At 33.8% G+C, this 21,223-nt stretch overlaps 1 protein-coding gene across 1 annotated transcript; it reads left to right on the forward strand.

Moving 5' to 3' along the window:
* Window positions 1–11,301: 11,301 nt before the first annotated feature.
* LOC132271960 (protein YLS7-like) lies at window positions 11,302–21,223 on the forward strand. The gene is made up of 4 exons (XM_059773473.1): window positions 11,302–11,777; window positions 12,188–13,265; window positions 17,713–17,987; window positions 20,102–21,223. The coding sequence occupies exons 2-4, from the start codon at window positions 12,500–12,502 to the stop codon at window positions 20,909–20,911; spliced, it is 1,851 nt and encodes a 616-aa protein (XP_059629456.1). The 5' UTR covers window positions 11,302–11,777; window positions 12,188–12,499; the 3' UTR covers window positions 20,912–21,223.

Below are 21,223 nucleotides of genomic sequence, written 5' to 3' on the forward strand. Positions count from 1 at the left end.
TTGCATGTGGGCCTGACCCACTCCTTTATTTTTCAGGTGCTCGTCGGTTCTAGAGTTAGAGGTTGATCGTGCAGAGCAGATACATATATTCATTCCTCCGACTATGTAAGAATCTTCTTTATGATAGCTTTAGATTTTATTTCTGTCATTTCAGTTTCGGTTAGAGAATTTTAATAAGGGGTCCAGTGGATGGATTCCCGAGTTGTAAGCTTATAGAGGTTTTGGAATATCGGATTTGACTAATTATGATACAAGGTTTTTCTTTTAGTTTCTTTCAGCTTATTATATTATTTCTTTACTCACTTTGTATTCCGCGTTCGTTTTAAAATACTTTAATTGTTTGATATTCCCTCGGGTTTGGGCCTGGGCCTGATTAACCCGTGTCTCGGATCCGAGGGGTATCACACCTATCCCTGAGGCTGTGGCGGTGCTGGTAAAGTAGAATATGTCTGTCCTTGAATCCGTGAAATCTGTGAGTATGTTTGTTGAATCGCATCTCTAGCTTTTGAGTATGTTTGTTGAATCACATCCCAAATATCCTTAGTAGTAGCCAAGAACATACATGTGTCACTAATCTCAGGAAAGTGTCAAGACTGATGTGGAGAACAAATTAGGTAAACTTATCAAAACACTTCGATCTGATCGTGGATATGAGTATTTCTTAGGATAGTGCAAAGACTATATGGTCAATGATGGTGTTGTGTACCAGTTTTCCGCAATTGACGCTAAATGGATTTAGGTGTCAAATAGGAATAACAAAATTCCACTTAACATGGTTAGATCTATGATCAGTTATGCTACATTAGCTCTTTCATTTAAAAGTTTAGTATTAATGATATCGATGAGCATTATGAATTGTAATCCATCTTAGTCTGTCTCAAGGATATATTTTGAGCTGTGTTTTTTACTAAATCTTAATTTGAATCACATGCACATATGGGGTAGTCTTACACATGTGCGCTTGATATGGATAAGTAAGTTGGAAACAAATCATATGCATGATTGATTTGATAGCTACTCTAAAGGCATTATGATGGATTATTTTATGATCTCAATAATAAAAGTTGATTGTTTACACTCACTGTTTATCTATAGGAGGATCATATTATGAATCATATACCTAGTAGCATAATGTATGAGAATATGGTATTGTACCAATTGTACCACAAGATCAACACACTTATTATAGAGATTAAGAATTATAGATAAATTCCCTGTTGATGCGTCAGCATCATCTAATACACAGATTCCTGCATCGGTACATTATTGTAGTGGGAGGATTATCATCCAATCTGACATAATCATGTTTTTAGGGGAGACCTTTATGGACATCCTTGTTAAACATGAGTTGGACCCAGTAAGCTACATGAAAGCGTGAACTGATATAGATATAGATCATTTTGGCAAGTTGCTATGAAATCAGAGTTAGAATCTATGTATTCTAATTAAATCTGGGATCTTGTAGAACTTTCTAGTAGGGTGATACCTATGGAAGACAAGTTAATCTACTAAAAGATACCAGAAGATTTCTTAGTGAATAAATCATGAGTGTATAAGGGAATGTCATTATTTTTCTAATTCTATATATATTGATGACATCCTACTCATTTAGAATGATATGGAAAGTTTTGTGATCAGTAAAGAGGTAGTTGTTCAATTATTTTGAAATGAAGGATTTTAAAGATGTAAGCTATATTCCTAGGATCAAGCTTTTGCAAGATCAGGTTAAAAGAAAAATAGGCTTATCTTAATAATCCTACATTGATAAAGTTTTGACCAAGTTTGGTATGAATAACTCAAAGAATGAGTTCTTGCTTTATTGATATGGATTGTTCTCTCTAGTAAGTAGGTTTCCAAGACTAGTTGAGGAGATTGAGCGAATGAGACTGGAACTATATGCTTTGGCATATGGGAGTCTCATATATGCCATGGTCTATACCAAACAGGACATCCGTTACATTGTAGGGATAGTCAGAAGATATCAGTCCAATCTTGAACTTGATAACTGGTCTGTTGTGAAAAATATCATTAAGTACCTAAGGAGAACCAATGATCTCATACTTATTTCTAGATGTGATGATATGGTCCTAGTCAGGTATGCTAATTCTGATTTTCAATCAGAAGTAGATACTATGAGGTTTATGACTTAGTGTATGTTCACTCAATGGAAGGGAAATCAGTTAGTAGATTGTTAAGCAGATTTCAACTGCTAACTCAAACCTGCAGGTGGAGTACATTGCAGCCTTAAAGGCGGCAAAGGAAGCCTTTTAGTTTGATCTCACTGATTTAGAGGTTGTGGAGCATACTAGCCTGCCTATCGAGCTATATTGTGACAATAGTGCAGAAGTAGTCCAAACCAATGACTCAAGGTTCCATAGAGGAACAAGGTACACTGAGAGGAAAGTATCATGTCCTACATGATATTGTCTGACAAGAATATGTACTCATGGCTAGGACATTGCATTAGAACACAACTTTGTTGATCCATTTACAAAGGTGTCATTGATCAACACCTGGATAACATTGGAGTTCCATGCAATTTGAATTGGCTATGAGGGCAAGTGGGAGCTGTTGGGATTTATATGCCCTGTCATAGCAAATTCCTATCTGGATTATAGTGACATATGTTCCTGATATATCTAAAATATTTATGATTTATATAATTGGTGAATTCAATGTATTATATTTCGATTCACTATGGAATTGATAGTGTCCATTTGATTACAAGAGATATTTATATATATGTATGTGATGGCAATCAATGCATGATATATAAATAGTAATCATAAATGGTTCATAGTCGGTAATTATGGATGGACTCATAATTAATTAAGATTTGAACTGGATCCGCGTTAGGTTGAGATATATTGCGAGAGCCATCATATGCAATTACTCCCTATCACTGTCATGGCATTTGAATCTTAAGCATGAGAAAAATATAGACTCTTTTATTAATTATTAATTACTTTGATTTGTTCGGCAGATACTTCGGGATCCTTAAACTGACACTTTGGGTAGTTATGTAATTAATAGTTAGAGGGTTATATTTTCAATATTTGCTTCATTGCTACTTGTATTTATTTTGTATTGATTATGATTGATCACAAAGTAAATTCGAAGGCCTTCGTGTGTTTTTAGACAAAATTATTTATTATATATTTATTTATCTAAATTATTATTTTTGTCGAACAAATGTTTTATTGTGATCGAGCCAAAAATAATCAAAGGTACCAAAATAAATATATTAATTAAGTATTCGGATTGATGGCTTTATTTATCCGATAACTAATTGTGCATAGAAGGGTCAAAGTGTAACATTGACTTAGAGGTTATTTATTATTTAATTGGAGTTCAATTAATTTCTTTTAGTGGAGTAGAAATTAATTTATGAATTAATTGAATTGAGTCCATGGACCGGGCCAATTATTAATTCATTGTAGCCAATAAAATAATAAGCTCAAAGGATTCTCACTCATAGCCCAACTTGATATTGGAATTCTATTAAATTTGAGACATGTGAATTAGAGATTGAGAAGGATTTATTGTTTCTTTTTCTTTATCTTTATATTGCCTATATATATACATGGTATATGTATATTTTAGGGGTGATTTTTAGTAGAAGGAAAAAGGAATATATTTTCTCTCTCTAGAAAATTAGGGTTAATGTTCTCATCTAATGGAGGCTCGCACAAGCTTAGTTTTTCAAGGTAATTCATGGAGGCTTATGGGTGATTCCTAAAGGCAAAATTATTATCAAGAAGATGGAGATCTATGGAGATAGCATCTTACTAAGGGATCTACAATAAGTGAGAACATTCACTTTAGAGGAAAGATTTAAAGGTTTACTCAGACCTTTAATGTAAGTATTCAATCTGTTAATTGAATGATACATCATATTTTATTTTTGCATAAAACTTGTCTCTATGTGATGAATCAAGATCTGTGAATGAAAATCCCTCAAATAGTTTTTAAAATTAGCACGTTTCCCAACAACTTCCAATAGATATTTTCATGAAGTGTTGGGAATTGAAAAAGTCGTTACATACGTGGTCAAAGAGTCCCGGTATTTGGCTAAGTAATATGGCATCAAAAATGAAAATTAAATTTGACAAATGTTAGGGAAGTATTGAAACGGTGAACAGGTTGGTGGTGTCTGTGGTTGTGTTGGATCCTCGTTATAAATTGAAATTTGTGGAATTTTGTTATTCCGAACTATACTTTCTTGAAATGGTTCATAACCTTAGTAAAAAGGTAAATGATACATTCAACCGCATTTTTAGTGAATACATAAAGTTTCATGCATTTACTTCAAGCTCTTGTGGAACAAGTAAAATTGCAAATAAGGTGAGAGTTGATGATACAAATATGGAAGATGATTTTTCCTCTTTATACATAAAGCGCAAGATAAAAAAATAAAGTTTTATTACCAAGTCAGAAGTGGAAAAATATTTGGAGGAAGCTTGTGAAGATGTTGTTCCAGAATTTGACATATTGAATTGGTGGAAGGTGAAGGTATAAAATATTTTCTGAAATTGCAAGAGATATTCTAGTTGTTCCAGTCTTTAGTGTTGCTTCCGAGTCCACTTTCAGCACGGGAGGTTGTGTGCTTAATCAATTTCGTAGTTCTTTAACTCCAAAGCTTGTGGAATGCTTAATTTGTATATAAGATTGGTTATGGGCTTCACCAATACCAATTGATGTTGAAGAAAAGTTGGAGGATCTTAAACAATATGACTCTAGTAAGTGTTAACAATTTGTTACATTTTTATTCAATTTATAAATAAATATCATATTGTGGATTTTTAATTAAATTATGTTATTTTGTAGATGTGACTACAATTTTAGATTCAGATTGAGATGTTAATCTCTTAAGAGCTAGCCTGGCCTTGCTTGATGCCATTTTTCAAATGCTACATTTCAAATGGACTTGTTGGTATTTTCAGACTTGATTTGCTGCCAGTAAATATCAAGTGTGCTTATAAATTGGGCTAGCCTTGGCCTTGCTACTATTTTTCAGAATTCAGATGGTGCTATTTTGTTTTTCCTATGCTAATGAGCTATTGTGCTACTTTTTAAGTGTTTTGTTTTGTTATATTTGGATAATTTATAATTGTACTCTAATATTATATTCACTTTTGGATGATTTACAACTCTATTTTGTTATTAGGTAATTTCAAGTTTGTGGTGATATATGTTAAAAAGTTAGTTATGGGTTTTTAATTACTAATTTGAGATTTTAGTGGGCCATAAAGTGTAATCATATTGGGCTATTTGAAAACCCCAATCCGTGGAAACCGAACCAATCTGATCCATTATTTCACGGATTGATTCAGTTTTAAATTTCACCAATCCGTGGGGACTGGATTAGATTAAAATTTACCCCAAAATCGAACCGATCCGTAATTAACCCTAATCACACCAACTTTACCACCAAAAACCTCCACATACAATGATCCCGTTCTCCTCAATATAATAGTAATGTAAAAAAAAAAAAAAAAAAAAAATGGCCATGACAAGGACCAATGCTTGAACAAGAATTTAGAGCAATGATAGCCTTAACAAGAACTATCCAACAACTAATATAAAAAGTGCACAAATAAAGTTCAAGAGTTCAAGATACGCTAATAATGGTCCAAAGCACAATGCCGTGATCCTAAAGCTTGCTTCTCTCTCGATCAAGTACCTAATTGCACACAAAAGTAATAAAATGAAATTAAATGAATCATAAACTAGCAATCAAATGAATACTAATCTTAAATTCAATTCCAATTCAACCGTAGTCCCTGGCAACGACGCCAAAAACTGATGCACTCTTACAACAAATGTGTAGAATGTGGACTATCGAGAAACACCAATTTTGAATTTATAAAACTGCTATACAACTATATTTGGAGTATAATGAGTAGGGATCGAACGCAAGGACTATACACTTAGATTGAATTTAACATTAATGAACGTGAGATTGAAAAGATGATGATTGGTTTATTTAGACTAATTATGTAATTAAATTAAGTATCAATGCAAATGAGATTATATTAAATTGAAATTAGATTAAAGTAATAGTGAGATGGACTTAGGGCATGGATTTCACCACTAAGTCCGAATAATTGCACCAAATGCCTTCAATTAATGGAGAAAACAAGTTGTATAATGATGAGGTGGCTATAAGCACACATCAATAAGCAAACAAATACTACAATTGCAATGAATAAGAATAAACTATCGACATCAAGCATGAATTGTCTACCAAACTATAATTATTCTAATGGTGTAGCACAATCCATCAAGACAAAGCACAATTCATCAAATTAAGAACAATTGTATCCAATGTAATAATGTATGGCCATTTTTTAATACAATTACAAAAGGTACTCAAATGTAGAGATCAATCAACCATCAACCACATATAAGACAACATATAGTTAATTAAAAGATTAATTGGAAGAATTTTATCAATACAAAGCTTGGTACAACCAAGTTTGAATCCACAAGACCAAGCAACATACACAACTTATAAATCCCCAAAAATGAAAGACAAGAGATACAATTACAAAAGCTTAGGGCTCATCCAAGCCCTAAGTGAAGATTTAGCCGGTTACAAAGACGATGGATGTCATCTTCATGGCTTTAAATCCCATATCCATGTTTAGTTTCACATTCTTCTTCAACCTTGGGAGCAAACCTTAGAGAGAGAAAGTAGAGAAAGCTTTTCAATTTGATCCCCGAAATGTAATCTCCTTGTAAAAATGGCTCGATCTTCTATTTATAGGTGACTCTTAAACTCTAAAAGAGGTCAGACCCCGCACACAATTTTTGCTCCACGAATGCACCACAGACTAGCCTTTAATATGAAACTTGCAACTTTCAGGCACGCATCTGATCGATCAGAGTAAGAGTACTCCGATCGATCGGATTCCGAATAGATAATCCGATCAACCGGGTCTTCTTGAATTGGACCTTTAAGCTTCTTTTCAATTGCTTTCTGAGGCTTGGCATCTTTATTCCTTTAAGGCACTAGAATTATCCCTGTTGGATCTTAAGTATCTGAAAATAGAGAATGAAACAAATCAAGACTAAAATGGAGGAGTAGAGATACGCCAAGTTGCTAACTTATGAATATTAAGGGTTGAATAATGCATATTTCAGCATTTATCATTAAGTCATTAGAGTATTTAATTTATAAAGATTGAATATTTGAATGAAAATTAGAGTTTTGAGTTAAACTAAATCGAGTTCCATTTGAAATCACAAAGAGTGTTTTAATGCAAAAATATTAAATCTTTGAATGAGAATACCTTAATCAAGGTACCTTTGAAGTCATTAGAGTGTTTGAATGTATAACATTGAATCTTTGAATGTAAATACCTTAATTAACGTACCTTTGAAATCACTAGAGTGTTTTAATTTACAAATTCTGGTGTGCTCATGTCAATTCTAGTATATTTAGGGATAGTATGGCCATTTCTAATGTATATGAGCTCATTTTAAGTACATTGAAGAAGGTATATTGTATTACAGACCCTTATTACAGGTTAAACAAGTAACAAATATGGTTTATAATGGCATTTGTCATTCCAGGTGTATTACTTTCTTTTTGTGTGTGAGTGATGCACATGCTTGACACGTGTGAAGTGGTCCTTGTGAGAGAACAGTTGCACAATTCTTTGGCAATGAATCACATTATATATCACAGACTTATATGTATACATCTATTATGTTATACACTGCATTACAAGAAAAAAAAAAAAAAAAAAAAAAAAAAAGCTGAGTTGGCATGGGTAACATGGCCATTTCAAATGGAGAATGTCAGAATATTCTCCTCACTAATGATTGGTGGATTGTGGCACAATACTATCCATTTTTAAGGTTGCATCAACACACTTTTGTACTTTTATATATATGCTGTTATAGTTGTTGGTGTGAATGTACCTCTTGTGAGCTTTTGAGAGCTATTTGTGAGCTACATACTGTGAGACACTCAACACTTAAAGAAGAATGAACGTCTCTGAGTTTTAGATTCATTTAGATTCATGTCAGAATATTCTTTTGAAGTTGATTTTGCTGGTGCAAGATGGTGGTTCAAAGGTTCATTTATGATTTGAGGCATCCACAGGGCTCCTAGAAGGTTGAGGCAAGTTTGTTTTAGTATTTTACATCTACAGAAACTTTGTCTTTATTCATTATATCACTGCTATAGATTTTGACATCTCAAACCTCAGCCTTTGTTGATTTTTCTGAGTACTATATGTTGATATATTATTGTGACCTTCTTGATTATCATATGAGTAAGTTTATTTTGATGATTTGAAGCTGTGCAATTTGAGTTTTGAACAGATAAATGGTCATTTATGGATTTGGCCTTTTAAACCTTGACAGTTAGGGTTGTTTTTTTTTTTTTTTTTTTTTTTTTTTTTTTTTTTTTTGGAAACCAAACCTCATTATGTATTGAGATTGTTATACCTTGCTATACTCGTATTGCTTATCATATGAGCAAGTGTATTTAGGTAATATAAGGTTGTGGAAAACAAGTTTGGGTCTGTATTGAAGCTACATTTCATTTTGTGTACTTAGACCTTAGATTCTGCAAAATTGCTTAAGTACTTATATTGTTTTCATCTTGTAGCTGTGTAATCTCTTTAATATCTTGTAACAACTATTGTAAGGTGTATATTCATCTTTTATCATGTATTTGAAGAGTTGTGAGAGTTGTATTGGTTCAAGCAGGGGTGCTTAGGACATAGGGAGTGTTGTGTGCACAAAGGTGGGCTAGTGTATGTGCAGATTGTGAGACAGATGAGTGTGTATCAACTTGCATACAACTAGTGGATGCTTTTGGGTGAAGCTCACATGTTTTTTTTTTTTTTAATCTCCATTGAGGGGATTTTCCTTGTTAAAACCTGGTGTCTTTGTTGCTGTTAAGTTTTTATCAAACACTTGTGACAGATTAGGGTTTCATCAACTTAGTGAAATCTATAATTGGTTTAAACTTGCTATGGTGTTATACTTGTGCTGAGAAAAATGTTGTAGGAACCAATTCACCATCTTCCCCTCTTAGTTCATCAATTGGTATCAGAGCCAAGGTCTGCTATAATGCTTAATATCTTGCAGAAAAGATCTTGAAACATGGAAGAAGGCCAAGTTACAAACAAGATTCCAGGGTTTGATGGTTCAAACTATGACTCCTAGAAAATCAGGGTGGAGGCATTCTTGATGTCACACAGTTTTATGAAGTTTGACAAGCTACTACAGTTGGTTTAACCATCACAAATGCTACTGAACCTACTACAACTCTGATAAAATTGCTTTGTTAAATTCGGAAGAGCTAAACATGCCGTGTTCTGTGCACTTAAACAACAAGAGTTCACTAAAATCAAAAACTGCAAAACAACTAAAGAATGTGGAACTCTCTCAAAGCTGCTCATGAAGGAAACAACATGATTAAGGAAAATAAGATTCAACTTCTTAAAGTTCAATATGAGTAAGAACTATTTTGAACATGAGTAAAGATTTTTATTAAAATATTCAACTCAAACAATTTGAAATTTAGTTAGATTTGGTTCATTTGCAGCACTTTGGAGAGAGTGAGTGTAACTGTGAGATTTATTTTTAGATCTATTTAGTAAAATCATACGATTAATCATGGGAGCTGATATTGGTGCTCGACTAATGGTCTAAGGCGCTGCACCCTTTCTTTTAAAAAATAAAAGTACAAAAGAGTCCTTACATTACACCATCTTCAATTCTTATATTTTTAATACCATGATTGCCCTGCTTGATTCTTTAAATTATTTTTAACCTTACTACCTCATGTTCTATTTATTCCAAAATAACTTATTTAAAGATCAACGCTTTCCCTTTCATATTAAAATTTGACAACTTCTTTTTACCTTTTTTATAATTTTAATTTATCAACTTTTTCTCTCAAAGATTAAAAATTGATATCAAAGCTAAGCTTGAGATTTTCATTTTGAAATTTATATTTTTGTTGTGACAACAAAAATGTATACACACACGATTAATAGGTTTACAATTTACAATTCCGGCAAGCTTTTTTTTTTTTTTTTTTTCAACTCAAATACCTTCTACTCTAATCATATACATTTTATTACGCTGATTGTTACCCTCTCAAGTCAAGATATTGAATCCTAAACTTTTCCAACTATTTCTTTCTCCTCTTTGATCTACAAATGAATTGTATCTATTATCCTCAACATAGCATCCCAATGGATAAAATACAGTGTTAAAATTATATTTGATAGATTGATTCTGCAAAAAGAAATAATATTTTCAAAATCAGCTCAAAAAATATATTCGGAAGAAGAAAGTAGAACCAAAAATAAAAAATAAAAAATTCACCATTAGATTTGGGCAGATAGAGAAAGGGAGGGGGAGGGAATGTGAAAAAGAAATCCAAGAATCTTCATTTTACTATCAAGAATCTTAATCAGGAAAGATAATTATGATATAAAAAATTGTACGAATAAAACATTATATAGTTAGGAAATTTTTTATAATTTCATTTGAAAATAAAAAAAAAGATAGTGTAATGCTTTTGACTAACAGTACAACGCCAATAACATGACTAGCATGAGGGCACTGTGGACATGCTTTGCTTTTTCCGGATCCGAATATCGTGATTATCTAATTTATATGAAGTAATTCTTTTCATGTTCGGTAGGGGTGACAAATTACAACACGACACGACATGATAACATGACATGAATTAAAAAGGTTTGGGTTTGGCATAAACATATTTGGGTCCTAAAATGATCTATATGATTAACCCATTTACTTAACCGTGTCGGGTTAAGGTTAAAGGGTTCAACCTGTGTAATTCGTTTATGATCCATTTAACTCAATATGTTATAATCGTGAATAAGAACTATGTAATATGTTTAAATTCAATTATTATGGATAGTCAAGTAATTTCAATATAAACTTTATCTATGCCTTATGATTTATTTTTATTTTATTTTGAATATTTGAGTTAATTATGATAATTTTTTTTATTATTTAATATTTAATTAAATATTAAATGTCTCCGATTTGATAAACGAGTTAACACGTTTATTTAAATAAATAAACGACTTGGGTTAGTATTGAGAATTTTTAAAACGATTATTAAATTAATTAAATTTAAATTTATCTATTTAATATAATATTTATATATCCACACAACACAGACACCACCTACAACCCACGAACGCGAATTTCCACACCTACGCGAATTTCCACACCTACTCTCCAGGCATGATATAATATATATATATATATATATATATATATATTCACTCTCTAGACCAACTCTTTCTTTCTCCAAAAGACTATTAAACATTGGAAGCATCAAAATAGTAAGTCCAGATAGAGACAGTGTGGACATCAACGTATATTTTAAAGCTTGAAAAGCGCTATATTCTCGCAGTCGTTTTTAATTTTCTCCTATCATAATACTCAAATCTCTCTACCGATCCAAGACAAGACGGTCATCCTTTTTAATACTCTTCCACTCTCTCTCTACACACTCACATACATACATACATATATATATATATATATACTGTAGTATATATTTGTGTATGTATACGTAGACACGTCTTAGCATTTTCATTTCATTGAATTATACAATAGAATTTGCATCTTTACCACCAAATTGTGTCAATTCGATCTCCTTATCTCATCGCGCTTCAATTGCCAAGCGATTTGCCTCTTCTGACATTTCGAATTTCCGAGAGATTCGGATCAAGAGAAGCTTCTGGCGCTTCGTTTCGTAAGAAATGGTATGAATTTCCGAGATCTTTGTATATTTTTGCTTTCTTTATAATGTTTTGGAAAATTTACAAACAAATCGTCAATTGTGTTTGGTTGCCGAGAAAACGCTGGAAAATGTTGGAAATTCCAGACTGATGTTGTTATCGTTTGGAATTCACAGTAATTGTGAAATTTACTCAGGGAAGTTGAATTTAGGATGCGTTTGAGTTTTCATTTTAGGTCTCAAATTACAATGAAAATAAAAATAAAAAATCAGTATATGGATTTGATTTGTTTTGTCTTTCAACCATACGAGAGGTTAGGTTCAGTTTTATGTATTTATTGGAAGTTTTGTGTGTTTGATATATGATTAATGTTTTAATATTTGTTGCTTTGATCAATCGTTGCTAGTTTTTTTATTCTTGGAAAAATTGTGCAGCATATGCTTCTGCAGGAATATACGCTGGATTCTTGATGTACCAGAAGGAGATTTGGAGGTAATATTGCTGATTTATAGTGAATGAATCACTTGGCATCTTGCCAATAGTGGCGTCTTTAGAGAAGCAGTTTTGCATAAACGTAGGATCTTCGAAGTATATTAAGCTGATTCGAGAACGAATTAGACTGTTAGAGGTTCTTTGGCTCTATCTCCGAAGATAATTATTTGGATCTAGGATGGAGTTTTCGTTACATTTTGCAAATTGATTGATGTGTAACCAAATCAAGTACTTGAGCTAGTATTAGAAACTTCATGTGTTCTGTAGAATTATTTTGGAAAGACATGAATTTGGCTTCTCCCAAGGGGTCTCAAACTATGGTGTATCGGAAGTCTCTTTTATCGATTGCAGCTTCAATAGGAGGACTTGCTATGTTCTTAATGTTGGGTTCGGTGGTTCTTGTCTCACAACCAATTGGGTCCACAGTTCGTGGGTATTTCTACAATATTGATTATTCTAGAAGAATAAGTACAATATCAAGGGCCAATGAAACAGTTATTGATTCTCACCTTGATAATAATGTTGTTGAAGGTTTGAGAAATTTTGACTTAGCAATGTCAGGGGACAATGAACCTCCAAGTGATTCTCAATACCGTAATTCGGACATTAATGATTTGACAAAAGCAAATTTGTCGAGGTCGCCTGTAGACAAGATTGATAAAAAACAGCCATATGAGAAACCATCTAGTTTACAGGGAGAAAAGGAGGGAGTGAATTCATCAGGTCTTCCAATTATATCGAGCACCAGGGGGGACATGGCAGATCAACTGGCACCTATGTCCACATTGTCTTCTGGTATAACACAGGAAGAGAAAGCAACTGAAGGTTCTGTGTCATCTAATGGTACAGGGGACGTGGAAAATACGAAATCTCCTGCCCTGCATTTACCAGATAAGTCCACTATTATACAGACGGGATCAGATGATAGACACCCTGTTTCATCTTATTCCAAAATGGAGGGTGCACCAGCTTTACCTCCTGCGCCTGGCGAAAGAAGCCGGAGTGGTGCAGTGTATTCAGGTATAATCTTACCCTCTTTTTATTTATTTATTTTTATTTGTACCGTCATTATACATGTTCTAGGTTTTTATTTTTTTTATTTAGCCTTTTCTATATATTAATTTGGAATATTTAGCAGCTGGTCCTCTATTTGTACTCTTTTTCGTATATACAAATTTGGAACATGTGAAAGAACGAGCTTACTAATACTAATTCCATCAATGGTAACTTGCTATTTGTATTGCTTAATTTAGCTGCTGGTTATTTACCATTTTTTTTATTGGTCAAATTGTCTATTTATGGTTTTAGTCCGTTGATTTTCCTTGATTTATCTGGATCTCTTTATGAGATACGCTTTCCATTTCTCCCTTTCCTGAAAATTTACTTAAATTCTTTCATTAGTGAAAGGTAAAAACAAAATAGCCAAAAGAGTTTTATAAACTACAATTACTTGCCACAATCTCTCTCTTTGTATATGGAAAATCTCTAGAGGAGAAAGCTGCATTTTTCTCCTTTGATAGGTTGGACTAGAAGGAAACCTTTTTTTAAGTTTTATCATTATATCTTTACATATGAAGTTTGAAGAAGATGTCTGAACTTTGAAGGGCCAAAACATAACACGCGCCCCCCACAAACACACATATGGTTCCTTCCCTTTTCCTTTCCTCTTCTCTCTCCTTTCCCTCCTACTGAAGAATGAAAACTGTATCTATCCCCTCTTGTTGGTCCCCACTCTTCCCTCTTACCGAACCGACCATTAGTTTCTAGTTGTTTCAAATTTTTTCTATAAAATAAAAATTAGGAAATTTGATCAAGAATAGTGGGATCAGATATTTATGTAAATGACTTAATTGATTGAAAAGACATGCGTTGGACTAGAGCACATATTTCAAAGTGACAAGTGATTGGAAGTGTTTTATATCTTTGCTTTCGTGTGTTTCATCAAAACCTGAGATTGTGTCTACTTGGTTTATCATGTTCTTCAAAGAACATACTTCTGTTTTTCTGCTTATTCAAAGCCCTCTTATTTTATGACAGGATGCTGTGGAGTCAGTATATCCCTGAGAGATATATGACTAATTTCTAATTGTTGATATTTTAATAAATGATTTCATCTCTATGCAAATTCATTTAGATTCTTGGATTATTATTATTATTATTTAGCATGATGCTTTAGATGATAATGATTAGTCTTAACAACATATCCTTCCCTTGAATAACTGTTGCCCAAGTATAGACTCTTAGAGGGGGGGGGGGTAAATAGAGTCTAAGCAAACTAAGGTCAAATTTTCAATATTGATTTATCAACTAAAGTTAAACTTAACTTCTTTGGAAAATACTGAATGATGCAAACTGAATTTAAGCTTTAATTGTCAATATTTATGAAGAGGCATATCAAGACATACATGAAGCAATAAATATGAGAGATAAAGATATAAGTTGCAAACATATACTCAGCGATTTTAACGAGGTTCGGAAACTCCTACTCCTCGGCTCAAAACCCCTCTTGAGACTTCCCAATTCACTAAGGCTTCTCCTTGCGGGTGGAGAACAAACTTTTTACAAGAAGCACCTTCTAGCTTCTAAGTGCTAAGAGATACACCTTCTCTTAGTCTTCGTTGAGCCACACCAGCTCTTACAAGTTTTTGAAATATATAGATGAAGTACAAGATGATCTCTCTTTCATATTTGAAGTACAAGATTTAGCTCACTCTAGAGTATATATAAATAACTTGAAGCTCAACTCTCTTTTTTTATATATGATGTGTATAAAATGATGATGAAAAGTTTTGATTGCTAGTAGATCTTTTTCAATAAATGCTACAATCTTTTATGAAGTTATTCAGTCATTATATACACTTTCAGATGATGTCTGATACTTTTCTAGCTGTTGGACACACACCCCAAGACAGAAATGCCTGTTAGAATTTTGAAATGTGCAGCTTCGGTCGACCGAAGTGAAACTCCCTTGAGTTTCGGTCGTCCGAGATGGTTTTCTGTTTGGACACCCTTCTCAGTACTTCAGCTTCGGTAGACCGAAGAGGAACCCGTGTTTATTTCGGTCGACCAAAATAGTTTCAGGATTGAACTTCACCCTCTCGGTATATCTATTTCGGTAGACCGAAGTGAACTTTTAGTTATTTCGGTCGACCGAAATAACTATTAGTTGGATCTGTATATTCATTTCGGTAGACCGAAATGAAATGATGATTTATTTGGTAGACCGAAATAACTTGAAGCTTTGATCCTAACTCTTGGTTCATTTCGGTAGACTGATATACAAGTGCTTCTCATTTCGGTAGACCGAAATGGATTCACATTTTCAGATAAGGATATGCTTAAGTCCTTTGTTCCTTAGTCATGGTGATTGAGATGATATGCATAATGTTTGAGAGTTTGAACTTCAAGATATTCATGTACACTTTAAGATAACTTCCTAAGAAACTCACCGACCTAGCTAACCCCATTTTGATATCTTGTGATGACTTGACTTTGACTTTTGATTGCTTGGTCCTTTGCTCATGCCTTGGTGTTGCTTCTTCAGTTTTGTCCTTGTATTGTAGTGCTTGTTTTGATGAATGCTTTGCTCTGTAATTTCACTCAAGAAGACATTAGTAATCATAGAACATCATTAATGAATTATGATCATCAAAAACCTTTGATTCAAGGTCAACAATAACAACTCATAATTTGCAAGCATAAGGTTTAATTTGTCTTGACCATCGGTTTTGCACGAAGGACAGTGATAGCAGCGACTATGGGGTTTGTTTAACATTCTTTGTGGATGATATGGTGGCATATGGCACTTCAGATTTTCTACTTATAATTCCCTTTATTAAATACTAGCCAAGGTAGCTAAATATGCAAAAAGATATAATGTGATGTACTAAGCTGAAAGTTATTACATTTCTAAGTGGAGAATAATATATTTCTACATTCTAAGCTGATCTATTTTCATTCTTCAAACATGTAGCAATTTAACCCCTTATTATTTCAACATTGAAGAGCTTGTCTAGGGTGCAATGTTTTGGTAAGCATTTGTGACAGAAGTTACATACTAAGCTGAAAACCAGTGGCTTCATGGGCTCTAGTCAGGCAGCAGCCCCCACTCAAATCTTTTTTATTAGTTCTTTGTCTATATATTTTTTCTAATGGTAAATATGCCCCCAATCAAAATTGGGGCAAAAAAAAAAAAAAAAAAAACTTCAAGTCTTGAAGTTCAAAATGAAAAAGTAGTTAATTTTTTCTCATCTAACTGTGAGAGAAAGAGAGAGATGGACGTTTCACTGAGTATCTGACTATGTCTAGTTTTCTATATTCCAAGTTCTTAAGGTTAGAAATTTTCTTTCTTCTCTTACTTTCGTTTTCCCACTCAAGTTATGGTTAAAGTTCTGTATTTCTACTCTTTATATTCTCTATAATCTATATTATTTTGTGTTTTATTGGAGAAAACCTTATATATTTGCTAATCTATAAATTGTATTTGCTTGCTAGATTTATTTGGAAAAAGAGAATCCATGTAGTCATCCCTGTACTTAGGGATAAAGGCAAGGATGATAATGATGATGATGATCAAATTTTTTTATTTCCTAGATGGGTTGAAGACTTGTGTTTGCTGGCTAGATATTTTTTTTCCCTTTTAATTAATTAGGATCCAGATAATTTTTGTTATTTTATATATTCTATGTAAAGCATTTCTCGAAATCTTATCAAATTGCGAACACTATGAAATAATATATGATGTAGTCTAAAATGATTGCAAAATCTTTGAGTGGATATTTATTAAGACCCACATATCCGAGTGCCAAATTTCACAATTGAACAGTGTCATTATGAATGCATGACATTTGAGTTCTTCCAATTCAATGAGCCACAATCTAAATGATAAATTTTTTAAATTGAAAGAATGTTAGATTTCACAAATTGAATACTTAACTGTAACCTTGTAAATGCATAAATTCCAAAATCTAATGATCTTTTTACCTATTATCATAGTAAAATAGTGCATTATGTCATTCAACCAATTAACTTCGCTTGGCCGTATATATTGAAAAAGGCATACTTAATGCCAATGAATGATAATGAGGTTGTTTTGTAGTCTTTCAAAATATAAAATTTTTGTCAAGAACAATTATAAATGTTCTTACTGTATTGATTAACATTAAAATTTATTTACTACCACATTCCGCAATGATGGGAGCCTCGTGCACTGGGCTAGCCCTATTGTTCAAGTTTGCTCCCACTAGGGTAAATTCCTGGCTTTGCTATTGCTGTAAACCATTTCGTTCTTCATAGAAAAGTTATATTTCCCTTCTTGTAGTTTGATGCTAATGGCCTTGTGACTTTTCGTCAGCACAATATTTTGTCAGAAGATTTTGCTTTTTTATTTTATTTTATTATTTTTAAAAATAATAATATATATATATTTCATAACTCTTAATTTGCCTCTTTGCTGTTTATTATGTAGATTGTGATCTGTACCATGGAAAATGGATATATGATTCAACTGGACCGCTATACACGAATGGTTCGTGCCCTGTCCTGACGCAGATGCAGAACTGCCAGGGAAATGGGAGGCCTGACAAGGAATATGAGAATTGGCGATGGAAACCTGCTCAATGTGACCTCCCGCGTTTTGATGCGAAGAAGTTTTTGGAGTTGATGAGAGGGAAGACACTAGCTTTCATTGGTGACTCGGTTGCTCGGAACCAGATGGAATCTATGATGTGCATCCTTTGGCAGGCATGTATAGAGCTTTCTATAATGATATTAACAGCAAGATTGGAAATTCTCTCATAATTGGGGTTGTGTAGTTTGCTCCAGTGATACCCCAACCTCATTCTAATTAAAGAATTCTCTTATTGCCATAGTGTGTTTATATATAAATGTGAACTACAAAATATTCATTAAACTTGCTGACAAGGCTGGTTGCAAATTACAGTCCATGGGTGTGGAATTTTAGGTCAAAAACCACACTTGGCAAGGTGGAGGTTCTGGGTTTGATCATTCCCCCGAGGGCAACTTCATTAGGGTTCTCCTGAGAACAAAATTGGTATGTGACATTTGGGGCCTACCACATGTTCAGAGGGAATACTCCAAAGGGTAGGGAGTCGGGACGCCCCTCTAGTAAAAGAAAGGGAAAAGAGAGGAAGAAAAAATAATAAAAAAAGTAATGTGCTGAGGGCAGTATGTAAAATGGCAGTTCAAACCAGTTTGGGGAAGATTATGTGGCGTTCATATGGTTTGTTTCATTGATTGCTGAATTTTGTTACATACTTTATACTTTATATTTTAAATTTATGTTTTTGTGGTTTTAGTTTGTTACAGTTCTATTCCTTGTCTCGTCACCATTAAGTGCACTGAATTGCAATTATATATAGATAGAATGACTAAAATACCCTTCAATGATGAGGTTAATTTTTCATTTTATCTTTGGAATAATTGATATTTTAGAGGGGTGAGAGTACCATCTATGCATTTTTCTTTTCTAGGAAAAGGTGATACTGTTTGTTTAGGTTGGTTTCACATTACAGTTTGCTCTTCACCAGAAATCCTTAGTGGGTGATTTGAATTGGAAATGGGCTAGAAGGTTTCTGAAATAGAGAGGGAGCATTTCCCTTTATAATCAATATAGGAAGGGGCTATTACTGAAGAAAATCTACATAATCTGGGGATATAAATAGAGAACTTAACATGGTGATGATAGAATGCATCAGACATGAAGCAGTATGGAAAACTTAAATCAGCATGCAAAGAGAAATAAAATATATGCACAATTTATATAATCCTATGTTTGTCTGAGGGTGGGTCCTGGTGCAGAGGTGAGATTGCTCTACTGTGACCTGGAGGTCGCGGTTTCGAAACAGGAAACAATCCCTCAGCATGCGGAGGTAAAACTGCACTGGGCTGCCCTTTTTGTATAATTAAATGTTAGTCTGGATTGATAGCATCTAGAGTTGCTAGTTTGAACTTTCTAGTCTAGCTTAGTTGAAACATGAGCTGGGAGTGAACCCCTATTGCTGGTGTTCTGGCCCAATTCTGTAGGCTCAGTTCAAATATGTTCTGGTCAGACTCTGAAATTTTTTTTTTACTTAGTTTGGCTAGTCCTCGTCAATTTTGTTTAAGTAGTATATCCTTCCTTTGATCACAAATGAAGGTCTAGCTCAGTTTGTGAATACTAGATGCAGATATTGAATTGATGTATTGTACCTTGCAAATGATACAATTTACTCACCAAAAGAAGTGATAAATATTTTTTTTTTTTTTTTTTTTTTTCTGTTTCTTCTTCAAATATGAACCAAGTCCAAGTGTACACACTGCAAAAATCATGTCATGTTGTATATTGCTTTAGCCCATGCCACTTATTTGATTAAATCTCTTTTCCTAATTTCGTTTTTGCCTTTTTATTTAATTTATATAAACCGTTAGTTTGATTTCTCTTAAAAAATTATACTATTTTAATGCTAAAATGGCATCATATCTAACATCCTAGGTTTTCCTGTCACGTATTTGCAAATATGTCTGAACATGTGCGAGTGTGAGAAAGTTAGTATCTGACACGTTAATGACATAACTGCTTCTTCTTAGAAGTCGCCTTGCTTCTTAATGTAGAGGTCTATCTTGGGCTTGGAAGTTGGGAGTTCGATGTTTCAAGCCTTGAAAGAGATGAAAAGAATTTCTATTTTTGTTAAGCAAGAACATTACATGAATGTGCTTGGATCTGGCCAATCTAAGTGTGTAGTGTGATTTGCTCAAACTGGATAATTGCTGCTTTTGTCATCATCTACTTTGATCACTTCCCTAATAATATTGTTATCTGCTGATCATCTCAATTTACAATTATGGGCTATTTTCAGGTTGAAGTTCCAAAAAACCGGGGGAACAAAAGGATGCAGCGTTATTATTTCAAGTCAACATCAACAATGATAATCCGGATATGGTCCTCGTGGCTTGTCCGCAGAACTTCAGAGCCATTTGATTTTGCTCCAGAAGGTGTGGACAAGCTCCACCTTGATGCTCCCGATGACAACTTCATGGAATTGATCCCAACCTTTGATGTGGTTGTCCTTTCCTCCGGCCACTGGTTTGCGAAGAAATCAGTCTATATCTTAAACAATCAGATCGTGGGAGGACAGTTGTGGTGGCCTGACAAGTCTAAACCAAAGAAAATTAACAACATTGAAGCTTTTGGAATATCTGTTGAAACTATTCTCACTGCCATGGGTACACATCCAAATTACACAGGCCTGACCATTGTGCGCTCCTTTTCACCTGATCATTATGAGGGTGGTGCCTGGAATACTGGAGGATCATGCACCGGGAAGGTAAGGCCTGTCTTAGATGGTCAATTAGTGGAGAATGGTTTTACAAATATAATGCATGAGAAACAGGTGAGTGGTTTTAACCGTGCAATCAAGAAGGTGGCAAACAAATCAAAATTGAGACTGATGGATATCACAGAAGCCTTTGGGTACCGCCATGATGGGCATCCGGGGCCATATAGAAGCCCTGATCCAAATAAGATCACGAAGCGTGGTCCAGATGGGAAGCCCCCGCCACAGGATTGCTTACATTGGTGCATGCCTGGCCCTGTTGATACATGGAATGAGCTGGTGCTTGAAATCATAAGAAGAGATTTTGATGGCAGCCAAACCTTACCCTCATGATCTGTCCACATGTTTGCTGTTAGCTAGTCAATATTTGCTTCTGCGAATGAAAAGGTTAATGTGCTTGGAAAGATCTAGTAAATTATGGCCAGGGTGGTGGCTAGCATATTCCTATTCTTATAAGATATACGTGTAGAGAGAATTTCAGTTGTAAGTTGTAACACGCAGGTAGTTCGTGCATTACAGTTTATTTATTGGTCAATTATAAAGGTCAAATATGTATTCATAGAGATACTAGTAGCTATTCCTCATTTTGATCTATCGGTATATGTAATTCGAAGAAATTAAGAGCTGTTCTTGAGTTTTCCCATC

Source organism: Cornus florida, unplaced genomic scaffold (assembly GCF_030987335.1).
Source record: "Cornus florida cultivar Cherokee Brave unplaced genomic scaffold, ASM3098733v1 CherokeeBrave_3.0.0_Hap2_Chr08, whole genome shotgun sequence".
Taxonomy (NCBI): Eukaryota; Viridiplantae; Streptophyta; class Magnoliopsida; order Cornales; family Cornaceae; genus Cornus; species Cornus florida.

Coding starts and splice junctions, on each gene's coding strand:
- LOC132271960 (XM_059773473.1), top strand. CDS start 12,500: ATGTGTTCTGTAGAATTATTTTGGAAAGACATGAATTTGGCTTCTCCC. Junction 13,266..17,712: donor GAGTGGTGCAGTGTATTCAG/GTATAATCTTAC, acceptor TTTATTATGTAG/ATTGTGATCTGTACCATGGA. Junction 17,988..20,101: donor TGATGTGCATCCTTTGGCAG/GCATGTATAGAG, acceptor GGCTATTTTCAG/GTTGAAGTTCCAAAAAACCG.